Source organism: Zalophus californianus, chromosome 2, assembly GCF_009762305.2.
Source record: "Zalophus californianus isolate mZalCal1 chromosome 2, mZalCal1.pri.v2, whole genome shotgun sequence".
Lineage (NCBI taxonomy): Eukaryota > Metazoa > Chordata > Mammalia > Carnivora > Otariidae > Zalophus > Zalophus californianus.
Genome location: NC_045596.1, coordinates 130,488,513 through 130,501,368, shown reverse-complemented (window position 1 = coordinate 130,501,368; position 12,856 = coordinate 130,488,513). Strand labels below are relative to the sequence as shown.

General features: G+C 35.1%; 1 protein-coding gene across 4 annotated transcripts in view; it reads left to right on the top strand.

Annotated features, from left to right (window-relative positions):
- Nucleotides 1-7,048: 7,048 nt before the first annotated feature.
- Nucleotides 7,049-12,856, top strand: part of MAP9 (microtubule associated protein 9) — a 30,607-nt gene continuing 24,799 nt past the window's right edge. For 2 of the 4 annotated variants that reach the window (XR_003520951.1, XM_027599828.2), the window contains exons 1-4: nt 7,052-7,152; nt 8,016-8,173; nt 8,944-9,028; nt 10,337-10,657. Coding sequence is in view for 3 of the 4 variants with exons in the window: in XM_027599828.2 (XP_027455629.1) it covers nt 8,099-8,173; nt 8,944-9,028; nt 10,337-10,657 (481 nt within the window). In the remaining variant the exon portion in view is untranslated. Of the gene's footprint in view, nt 7,153-8,015; nt 8,174-8,943; nt 9,029-10,336; nt 10,658-12,856 lie in introns of all 4 variants that reach the window. The other 2 variants (XM_027599829.2, XM_027599832.2) reach the window with 2 other exon arrangements.

Sequence of the window (12,856 nt, the reverse complement as noted above, 5' to 3'; positions counted from 1 at the left end):
AAACCATCAAAATCCTAGAGGAGAACACAGGCAGTACCTCTTTGACCTCAGTCATAGCAACTTCTTACTAGATAGTGTTGAGGAATTTTTAGAAAGGAAAAGCAATTCTCACTAAACTGCCACAGAGAGAAATGATAAACTATAGATTATAGTAAATACATAGGGTATTTTCCATTGAGGCTTCATTCAATTAAACATTTCTTGGACATTTATGATTTTCTATACAATGTTTTAGGTTTCAATCATATTACGTGACTACTAAGCCTATTAACAGCCTATCACATAAAGCAATATCATAACTGCAATTGCCGAGTGCTACTGAAGGACAAGAGAACCAAACGTAAGGGAGCCCTGATGTTGCTACTGCTGCCTTAAGAAGGAGAAAGAAGTAGATTCCATTTCTCTAGACCACTGCCAAAGGGGAAATAGCAAAATGAACTTGGCATTAACCCTGGTTAGAAAGATATCCATGAATATGGATAAATTAAATGTTCTAATGATATTTTTAGTAAATATCATGCACATACACTTATTAAATTTAAAGATGACACAAAAGTGAAAAACTGAATGCTGGGTGACAAAATAAGAACTCAATAAGTTTTCTATAGAGTGAACTATTGAAAAGAGATGCCCGAAACCAGACAATGGTATTTAACATATTAAAATATCACATCCTACATTTTGATTCAAAAACTCTTTTGAATCCTACGGTACCTAAAAAAATCACAGCGTTTGGTTGAATACAAGTCTACAACATGAACCAATGGTGGAACCCATCTTCTAGAAAGACGTCAACATAAGTTCAGACTATTAGCAGTTTTCAGATCTTAAAAAGGAATCACTCCTTTGCATAGGTTAAACCACATCTAGGTTATTCTGCTTATCTTTAGACACAACTCCTGAAGGACAAAATCAATTTATATTGCCCAGAAAAGAACAATCAGGATGATAATGGGTTTTTGAAACTATGGAAAATAGCAGTAAGGAGAAATGGTAAATATGGGGAGGCAGTATGCTAAATATTTCCAAAATGAAAGTTTTTGTCATGTGAAAGAAGGATTAGATTTATTCTCTGAAATTCTTCAGACAAGAACTAGAATCAATGTATATAAAGTAGGGTAGCACATTTTGATTAAGTATGAAGAATAAAATTGTGATAATTAAAACTGTCTAACAATGGAAAACATGCATCGGATGTGGGTGTATTCCCTCTATGTCATTGGGAGTATTCCAACAGGTGTTTTCCCTTAATATTGTCAAAGGCATTCATATACCAAGAATTGTGTTATTATTTCTATGGCATTCTAGGATTCTAATTTATTCTTGCAGGGTGAGCACAGTTTCATTTAGACAGTAGAACTCTCTAAGTGAGACATAATGTTCTTGAATTGCTTTGTCTAAAAGAAAAGAATCTAAAACATACGCAAATATAAACTTTGAAACTGATATTCATAAACCAGATGTAAAATCATGTCTCATTACTTCATTGTCTCACTCCATCTAAAACAGTGAGATGTCCTTTTTAAAAAGGTAAGTCCAAACTTCGAAAAGATTTAGAGTTTGCAATATCAGCCCTCTCAAAAAAAGAAAGGAAAGGAAAGAAGAAGAAGAAGAAAAACAAAGTCTGTACTATCTGTAACTTTTTAGACATCACTTTACCAAGCCCTGACACATAACACTTCAAAAATGTAAAACAAAACCAACATAATAAAAACAGGAAAAAAAATAGATTCACTGGCAGCTAATAGGGAAAATTTATCTTATCTAACAGACATAGTATTGGCTGTTTTAAAGGGAAAATTTTGTGGGCTTTAATTATAGAAGGGAAAGAGACATTATAAGATATAACGTAGAAAAAAAAGAAGTCTGCATCGGATTTTTATAGAGTACATTCTTCATTTTTTTCTCCGTAATAGAAAAAAAAATCAGTTGGCTATGGGTTGCATGGACATGCTGTTGAAAATGAAAGGTTGACATCTGGATCCAAGTCAAGGAATAAAAGCATCACCTTATATATTTACTCAGGAATCACAAAAGTTCATTTTAAGGTTAAGAAACTTGTATAATAGAAAGTTTTTATGAAAGTTTATTCTAAGTTTGGCTACAGTATATGTATATAAAATACCTAAAATTGAATCCTTGATTGGGCAAATGTAGAGTCTTTGAAGTTACATAAACTATTTAGTAATGCCTTAACATTCATCATTGCCTGTTTTAAACATGAAGAGCTTTAATATATGTTATTTTTAGTTCCCGTGACCTAATGGATCTCCTTAAGAGCACTATGTTAAATAGTGCCTTCCTAATGCTAGGAATAATAGTTATGGAATTAAGGAAATTTGAAATGTTTTATTTTTACCCCCAGAAGAATATTTTCCTGTTACATTTTACAATAATTCCTTCTTTCTTTAACCATTAATGTTTCCTTTTAAAAACTGAAGAAAATATTTTATATTAATGTTTTACTTGATATGTAGTATTTTATTTGGTGCCAATATATGAAATTTTTAAAAAAGAGACAGTCAACCCTGGAGTTACACAGAATAAAATGAGAAGAAAATTCTAGCAAACAAAATTGCATTTTATAAGGGAGCAATAAGGTATCTAACTCATGAATAATTTAGGTGAACACTATTCTTATGTTCTTATATTATTATGCATATATTGTGAAAACCTTTCTGGAAGGTGTTTTGGCAATAAATATAAAGCCAACTAATGTATGTATACTTTGACCCAGTGATTCCGCCTCTAGGATTTTATTCAAAATAAATAAGTATGCCACAACATTTATTTCAAAGCTGCTCATAAAAATTGGAAACAATCTAAAGAGCCATCAATAATAATTTTAGAATATCCATAATTGTATAGCCATAAAGTAACACGCCATTCAAATTTTAATTTACATTAAAGATACTCAAGTGAAAAGACCAGGTTATAGAAGAATATGTGTGACCTAGACATTTTTATGTGAATAGAAAAAATAATATGGAAAAGATGCTTACTATTAACAATGACCGTGGCTGAGTTCAGGAGAGTAGAGAATAGCTTAGGGTATGAGCAGGTATGCAAGTCTTCTAAAAAATTTATTAAAAAATATTTTTTGTCACATTAACCTAAATTCCTAACATTCTAATATAAGGAAAAAGTCAATCATTCAAAAAGCTTTATGAAATTATTTTAAAAGTAGTTCATTTTTAATGTAATTTTTAATCACTCTAAGCATAATAAAATATCCCCAAAATATTAATGATTATATTCCTGTTATCTAAACCTTTGCTGCCATCTTTTGGAAGTAGGTTACTAATGCAGCCGTGGATTTCTTTCACCTTCTGGGAAAGCCTTCCCCAAATTAGGAAAACAAGGAAAAATTACATTCTCACAGGAGAGCGACCCTAAAGCAAAATTAGATTTTCTCCATAGTGTTGAAGAATTTGTTTTATTCACATTACCTACAGCTGGATTCTGGCCTCTCTTTCTTGAAAATCCTCAAAGGGGTTTTCCTTTACAAAGAAACTCCCAACTGAGCAATGCCTGGACTTTCCTCAATGCTGCGTTTTAATTCCACAAAAACTCATAAAATTTTTGCGCAAAAACAGTAATAGTTTGTCTTTTCTATCCCCCAGACTGGACTCATCTTAAGGGGAAGATGCACAAAGCAGGAAGGGGCTGAGCAATTTCAAAAAGGTAGGTGAAAGAGGGAGTTACACTTGGAAGAAATGACATGTAAAACTATTTTACACAGTGTGGGTTAATCGATCAGGAAAGAAAGAACACACTAGCTCAACTTGCTAAACAAGAATAATGTCACTGTGTGTATGAAAACATTATTAAAATTGAAGATTTCTTAAAACGTCAGGATCATCATAAAGTCAATATAACAAACGAGTCTTGTCTGACATTTCATAGACGAAAATAACTACCTGATTATCAAGTTGAATAATGTTTTTTCAAATCTACCTGAGTCTCAAGATGTTACATTAGACATGCTGGCATAATAGACTAACAATGGCGGGTTTCCTTCACTCATCAGAAGCTGATAAACACTTTTAATCAGTGTAGTTGGTTATCGCTGGCTTCCTCAAGATTCTGACACTTCCCTTCCGGAAGTTCTCACCCCGCAAGTTGGCACCAGTATTGAGAAACACACTTGCATCTTGGGTGCTTACTCTCATTCTCTTCTGACATGAGCATTCAGTGTTTAATGTATATATAATCTTTATCAGTTGCCATCTATGAGGATTTGCTTTTTGTAGTGCACTTCTCAAAATGCTAGACAGGTGGTTTATTTATTCACCCAGGGCTGGCTGTGAGTACAAGATCCTTTGTCTCTCTGGAACTTGCGCTGCCAATCACAGGACAATAAATAATTTGCCTGCTGAGGGGAGGGCAGGGAACTTTTGAAGAAGAGTCACTCCTCAGTTGCTTCTTGATTGGAAATAGATCTTCTCCCTCCCCTTGTGAACCAAAAAGCAGCACACTATCACTTTGTTCAAATGCTTAAATCTTCAATGAGATAGACTACATATTCATAGACGATTTCCTCTGCTTAAAATATACTCCTGATCCTTCCTATATCCTAAACTCATTAATCAACTCACACTGAGTTTCCCTGCGAAAACTTTGTGGTGCCTCCAGGAAAAATTCTTTGCTCTCTCTTGAGACCTCTCTTTGTACTTCACAGAAAAATTAGCACAAAGTATAATCACCATGTGCTTACCCAACCTTCCAGCTGTCTCTGGTCTATTAAGATCCCTAGGCAGAGACCTACTCTGGTTTGCATTTGAACTTCCCAAATCTGACCTAGAATGTTATTGATATGGGTGTACTGAACGAACGAATGAATGAGCGAAGACAAGGTTGAGAAATGAAAAGGGCAGAAACTAAAAAAATATTTGCTAAGCAAATATGTCTGAGATCAAGGATATATTTGAAAAAAATAAAATAAAGAGAAAATGTTACATAAGCTACTGAAATTTTGTGTGTTGTAGTGTTTTTATTTTTTTAATTGAGTATGTGTGGCCTTTTGGAATGTTTCAAAAATTATTTTTCAGTTTAAACTGCTATTTGTTTATTCATGAGTTCATGCAACAATTATGCATTTACTGCAAACTGTGTGTTAGATAAAATCATAGTTATAATTCAGGTATTATATAATGTTATTAACATATTATACTGAAGCTACCTAAAAATATTGATAATGTGTATAATATTCTACTGTTTAAGGTAACAGTAGAAAAATACTGTGCTTTAGGTTTTGTGTAGAAATAAAATTGAGTTCAGGTTAACTTCCTTTCCTTACTGTAGCTTTGTAAGGCATAACTTGATATTGTTTATTAATTATTTTGTACCAAGTTGAAAATAAAAATCTAGTGGGTTCTATGGAAAAGATAGGATCTTAAAGCCTTTTTCATTAATATTTTTTGTGAATTTTATTTTCTTAAATCATACCTAAATGAAAACTACATATTAGCCAGGTGGATAAAAAATGAACAGAGTTTTTTGAATGAATATAAATATTCAACATGAACAAATTAGGACTCGCAAATTAGGATGCTGGGGATTCTGTCCTCTCACTGTGGGTACAGTCACCATGATGGAATTATATTTGTTTATTAATAACTTACAGGAATTGGAAAGTTAACAGTAACTGGTAGAAATGGGAAATATTTGTCTTATGCAATGACTCAGTCAAAAATGTTTGAAAACATCAAAATTAGGCAAATGTTGATCAAACTGAGTTTCCAAACAAGTTGAATATGAATCGAATACAATTTTAAAAAATTGAATTGTAAATGTTGTAAATGTTGCTAAAAGTAAAATGTTGTAAAATGTTGCAAATGTTGTAAATGTTTGTTTGGTTGTTTTGGTTGTTTTGAAAAAATTGAATTGTAAATGTTGTAAATGTTGCTAAAAGCATAATTTTTAACTAAATTTCATATTTCTTGTTATGCACATTTAGTTTTCAATATGTTAATTTATTAAATCTATATATTTCAATGGGATTTGTTTATAAATAATTGTTGAATGAGTGAAGAATTAATAAATTTTAGAGATATGGGTAAAAATACCAGGAACAACTTTAATTACTAGTCAATGCATTCATTTGGACAATTTAGCTAGGATTAAATATCTTTTAAGTTAAAAATAGTATAAATCCATGTTATTTTGAAGTCTTTAAAGAAGTGTTTTTGTCTTTTGTTTATTTAAGGATTCCTTATGCTAATTAAGTGATGTTGATTTGGGTTACTTCAGCAGCATGTGGTCCTCTGGTCTGAGACCATTTTGTTTATTGAGTGGTTTGCTTTTAACCAGATTATCCACTTCTAATACAAAGGGGGAAACTTTACATTAAAGAAACACTTGGAATGGGGTTTTCAGCTGTGTCAACAAGGGATGACTTCTGTCCAGGTCCTTTGTGACTGAGTTGTATAAAAAGTGTATCTCATAATGACCGAATGTAATCCCAGGCACTCTTGCAGGTATCCCACCTGCATTATTTCATTCAGTAGTCACAGCAACCCTCTAAGGTGGCTATTTTTTTTTTTTCCAGAAGAGGAAACTGGAGCATCATTTGCCTGACATCACACGGGTATAGGGAATTCAATGGAGCCGTTCCTTTCCCTAGCCTGCAAATGTCACTACGTAGCTAGCTATTCTGTCCCATCTGTCAGTACGCTCTTCTGTCAGTACTCTATTCCGATTCGTAGAACTTCATAGCCTAACTCTGGCAAAACGGTAAATGTACTTTGGCTCAAGCAGCAGGTGGAGCTCCACTAGAAAGCTCAAGGCTCTTGGTTCCGGGAGGGAGCCGGGGGGTCCTGTCTCCTAGGCAACAGCTGTAGCACCGTAGACGACAATGCTCCCCTTTCCCGGGACCCAAAGGGGTGATGTCATTTCCTTCGTCTGGGCGATTGCCTCAGGGGCGCGTCAGGCGGAAGAGCGGTGTTGGGTACCCGAGAGTCCCGGCGGTAGGGAAGTCACTTCCTTCCGGAGACGCGGTTTCCTAGCAACCGTCTCCCATCTCCGCTTTTAGTCCCTCCCCTTTGCTCAGTCTCGCAGAGCCGGCAGGCCCAGGTCGCGGCGAGAGGCTCCTGCGCGAGGCCGGGGCCTCAGTCCTTAAGGTAGCGGGAGCCCATCGCAGGATCGGCTGGGGTGGGTACTGAACACGGGTCTTGGGGGGTCTCGGAGGAACGGGACGTGGACAGCGCTCTTTTTGCACGGGCCTGGCGAGTGCTGGGAGCTGGGCGGGCAGACGGCGCGGTGCTGTGCGGAGCCGGCTGGGACCCGAGCGCCACCCGGCCGGGGAGGGGAGCCGTCCCCGGGCGCGCGCTGCGGCGGACGGCTAGGTGGCCGAGGCCCAGGCCTCCACTCCGAGCACCAGAAAAGTTCGCGGGCCCATTCGTGCAGTGATTTTAGTGCTGCCTATCATGGAAGCTTCGTTTTGTTTTATCTAGCCCCATGAGCACTGTTGTGAGAGGGAAGAGCGACTGGAAAAAAAAACAAAAACAAAAAACATCGCTATTGCAGTTTAGCATTATTGATCTTTGTCTTTCACTAGAGCTGTACGCAAGCTTTTGTTTGTTTGTTTTGGTTGTCCTTCTAGTTGTTATCTTTTATGCTGCCGATCTCCTTAGGAGTCTTTTTAAAATAAGGTATGGCTGTTTCATGGGCAATGTTATATTTCTTGAATGGAAGAGAAGGGAAAAATAAGGTGTATTTTAATTGGCAACATTTTAGCATACTAAGCTGTTGCAGTCGTTTATTTGCTCATACTTAAAATAATTGCAAAACTATTTTAGGATAACTTAAATTTGACTTTTCTTTTTTTGATAATAAACTCGTGAAAATTTTATATTTCTTTAGAAGAACTCTACATATTTAAGTGAATATGTAGTGCAATGTTCATGAGATGCTTTTCTTAGTTGTTCGCTCTTTTTTTTTTTATAGCACTAAAGGGTAGTAATAGAAATTCTCAAGTTTGCAAAAAAGTCTGATTTGTTTTTTGTATATTTCAGACACCATCAGAGTTTGAATTATTCCTATTATTTATTAGCTGTTTTATAAAGGTAAAGAGTAAAAAACAAAACAAAAAAACACTATGTCTGATGAAGTTTTTAGCACAACTTTGGCTTATACAAAGAGTCCAAAAGTCACTAAAAGGACTACTTTCCAGGTAAAGTATTTCAAAACATTTTTTTATTTTGAATGATTTTAAAGGTAAACACTGTATTAGCAATGTTGGACTTGAAATAATTCTAGAAAGGGCCCTGTATAATGCAGGAGTATATCTTACATTCCTGTGGAGGTTTTGCAGTTGATCGTGTTTAGGCTTCAGTGTTACCAACTCTTCTGTGTGGCTTTCAGACTACTTAACTAGCTTCACTAATAAGTTCTTACTAAGTTAAGTTTAACTCAACCTTTAAAAGTTAAGTTATATAGCAACTTCAAATTTGCATATAATTTTTTTTCTGTTATAATAACATTTCAGTTTTCACTATCCAGTCACCACCATTTTGAACTCAGCCTCTAAGTTTGCAGTATTAGTTATATTTATTACTGCAATATGCTAAAACAAAAGATCTTAAAAAGTACCAGTTTCTTCCAAAATTCCAGTTTGTAATAAATCCTGTCTAAATTGAGTCCTGTCTTGTTTATTATTCTCCCGCCCTAATTACACCCTGTAATTAATTTATTTGATATTGCTTCTCTCTTCCAATTGAACTGTAAGCTCCATAAGGAGGAGGATCTTGTCCGTGATGTTACACACTGAGTCTGAGGGCTTGGGTGCATGGCATAAGGTGGGCTTTCATTGAATAGTTGTTATATGAATGAAACCTGAGTTTGAAAGCAGTTATTAATCAAGCATTGTTTGTGTAAAGAATTAATTCTAAATATGAGACCTCTATGTTTGGGTGGAAATTGATTTTAATTATCTCGTTTCAGGATGAGCTAATAAAAGCAATTACAGCTCGCTCAGCCAGGCAAAGGAGTTCCGAATACTCAGATGACTTTGACAGTGATGAGATTGGTATGTGTGAATATGGAAAAGTACGCCTCTTTTTGCTTCCTTAGTTATGTTTAGCTCATCCCTTCAAAAACAATCACGTTAAAATAATAGCTGTATATACACTGGTTTTAAATTTCCAACTTTTTAATGAGTAAGAAGCCACTTGTAATCTTCAAGAAGAAGTTGTATGATTGTCTTTGTTTCTGAACGGTGTATACTGAAAATATAAATTAACCGATAGCAGGTTTGAAATAAAAGGCTGCCTGTCTGTTGTAAACCATGTTGGACACACCAGTGTCAACCCTGTGAGACTCTGTAGTGAATTAAAAACTAGAGCCCAGAGAACTAAACTTTGGTGCATGTCAGAATCACTTTTGTAATGCTTTTTGTAAATCAGATTTTTTTGGCTGTAATAGGGGCTCAGTTTTAAAAACCTAGTGTATCAGTGCTGGTATGACTTGATTTGGTCTCTTTTGATTATGTAAAAATATTAACATTTTGGGTTTCAGGTGGAAGCATACAGAATTCTGAACTTGAAATTCAGTGCTTTGTATGTTAATATTCAGTGAATGATTTTTTTTTTTTTTTAAAGATTTTATTTCTTTATTCATGAAAGACAGAGAGAGAGAGAGAGAGAGAGAGAGGCAGAGGGAGAAGCAGGCTCCCAAGGAGCAGGGAGCCCGATGCGGGACTCGATCCCAGGACCCTGGGATCATGACCTGAGCTGAAGGCAGACGCTTAACCATCTGAGCCACCCAGGCACCCCCAGTGAATGATTTTTAATGTTCTCTGAAAATAATCAGAACAGTGGTTGAAGCATTGCTATATAGTTAAGTTGGCATTCTTTAATATTCTTCTCACAGTAAAATCTAATACTCTAGTATGGATGAAATTGTAGTACCGAAGTTTTTATGGAAAATAATATAATCAGCTAATAACTAGTAAAATTCTTCTACTTACCAATGTTTTTGATTTTATATAGTGAAGTCGTTTGCAAATAAAAGCTCTACAGTCCAAAACCTAATTTAAATATCCTATGTCATTGTTATTTTGAGGAACATTTGAATGACTGCTCAGGGTAAGCGGAGGGTTTGACCCACAATTCACATTCAATAAGTAAGTTTTGAATAAATTAATGAAATTGAAATTTTTATTTCATAAATACCAATAAAAACTGCCTAAGTTAGCTGTGTTTTAGAGCTGCAGATACTTGCATCCATTCATGGTTGTAAATTCATTTCTAGTCTTTAGGGTAATCTTTTTGATTACCGTAGCCTTCACAACTTTAAAAGAGACTATTGAAAACATTTTTTCTCTTCCATTTTTCAGTTTCCTTAGGTGATTTTTCTGACACCTCAGTAGATGAAAATTCAGAGAAGAAAAAAATGAATGATTTCCATTTATCAGATGATGAAGAAAAGAATTCTCCAAAACTGTCTTTTTTGAAAACCAAGAAATCAAACAGTGACATAATGAAAGATGAGTCAGTATTCTCCACCAAAAATGATGAGGAAATGGCACCTGATGGTTGTGGAGACATGGTTGGAACTCCCTTATCTGAATCTCAAAATAAAGACCAGGAAATTGAAAAAGACAAAATTAAAATGAAACCTAAACCCAGAATTCTTCCAGTCAAAAGCACATCTTCAGGTAATTCACGTTACTATAATTGCATTTCTTGAAAACTTATTTATTATTTTTAAATTTTTTTTAAGATTTTAGCTATTTATTTGAGAGAGAGAGAGAGCACAAGTGGTGGGAGGGACAGAGGCAGAAGGAGAAGCAGACTCCCCCCGAGCAAGGAGCCCGTTGTGGGATTCGATCCCAGGGTCCTGGGATCATGACTGGAGCCGAAGGCAGACGCTTAACCCACTGAGCCACCCAGGTGCCCCTTGAAAACTTATTTTAAGATAATCAAAAAATATCTTTATGTGGTAGCTAGTAAATATTTAAGAAATAGACTTAACTTTTTAGTTTTAGAGTTATAAACCAAAATAATGGAACCATAGAGAAAACTCGTAATTCTGATGTCCAGTTACATGTCAGTCTTGCATCTATGTTGGTGCCTGATAGAAGGCCAGAATACCTTGTCATCCACAGCTATGGCTCCCGAAGTTTCTAGGTCCAGGCTTGCAAGGCCTTTGGGCTTCAGTTTTGCTTTTAGCGATGGGACTGCAATGCAGTCCTTTCTGATCCATCTTACACTCCAGAAATTAGCTACAGCAGGAAGGAACTAGTCCTTCAAACAATCATTTCCATGTCATCATTTGCCAGAAAATTTTTTTTGACATTTGAGTATGTGAAGGGAGAGAGGGAGAGAGTTTTGTTTTTTGACATTTGAGTATGTGAAGGGAGAGAGTTTTGTTGTTGGTGGTGTTATTTAAGCCTCCAACTTTCCTTCAGAAAAGAGAATCTCCATTTAGTTTCTCTGTTCCCTGGGAAAATCCACTAAAACTCAGTTTTCTGAAGGGAAGTTCCTGATGTGATTGGGAGTACAGTAGTTTCTCCACAATTCTATTGAGCTGTAGGCACAGTGGAGCAAAGATGGAGTGAAGCAGGAACCAGCCTCTCTGAGGTCCCCTGAGCCACCACACAGAAGCAGGGGCATAGAAGTTTAAGGGTTTGGTGTCTTTTAGTCATTTTTTCCTGTTTTGTAGAAAAAATATTAGTCGATACTAACCTTCATAAAAATTTCTTTTCTTTATGTCATCATTAAATACTCTACTGGTAAATATTCGTGCTTCACATATTAGATATCACTGGTAACATCAGACAGAACTTTATTTCAGACATATATTAGGGAACCACTCCTTCCCCCACAATCTCACTGACTTTCAAATATGAACAGGGCAGGGACTATTAGGAGAAAAGCCACCATATGTTAACTATACGTGACCTTGGTGAATAGGGTAGGCCTTATTGTCCTCATGAGGAGGATAAAACCTGCTCTTCTTGTTCTACAGAATTGTTGTGAGAATCTGTTGAAGTATATCTCAGAAACTATACAATTCTACCAAAAATATAAGCACAAGGCATAATGAAACAGAATTAAATTGCTGAAATGTACCTTCCCAGTGTCCTAAATAGTATCAAAAATAGAGAGAAAGGGAACATAATGGAATTTGATGAATAATCTAGTAGTTCACCATTTCCCAAAGTACCTTCTACAGTTTGTTCATTGGTATTATTGGAAAAACACAGAACTATAGAAATTTTAAAGTAATTTCTTTGTGAGAGAACTTCTTGGAGACATTAATAAAGAAATATTAACAGGGAATTTTTAAGAAGGATAGAACAGACAGTGTTTCCTAGTCCTAGTGACTTTAGAAATCTATTTTTGTGGATTATATTTATCCTATTTGTCTTGATTCTGAAAAGCTTTCATTAGGTAAATAAGAAAATGTAAGCATACAGAAGCTAAAAGTTGGTCTGATATAGGTAGAAGAATATAATTAGAACTTTATGGTAGATAATCATCAATAATCCACCTATTTAATACCTTTGTTTAAAAAAACCTGTGACAAATTAAAATGAATAGAGAAATGCCGTCTCTAAACCACAAGATGGCACCAGGATTCTAAATACTATACACAAATGTGCAATACTTATTTTTAAAATCATTAGCCATTTGCAATTTACTATATGTTATATAAAAATAATTACCAAAAACAGGTAATCATTTACACTTAATTATAAAAGAAAGCATTTTGAAAATGTATAGATGTATTTTTTCTTTCTGAAAACTTGACAGTACTTCTAGGAGTGGAATTTTGGTATAAAATATATTAAAGTCATTATTCCTAGGCTCTTCAGATTGAAGAAAAAAATTGAGATTAGTGGTTAGTGCCT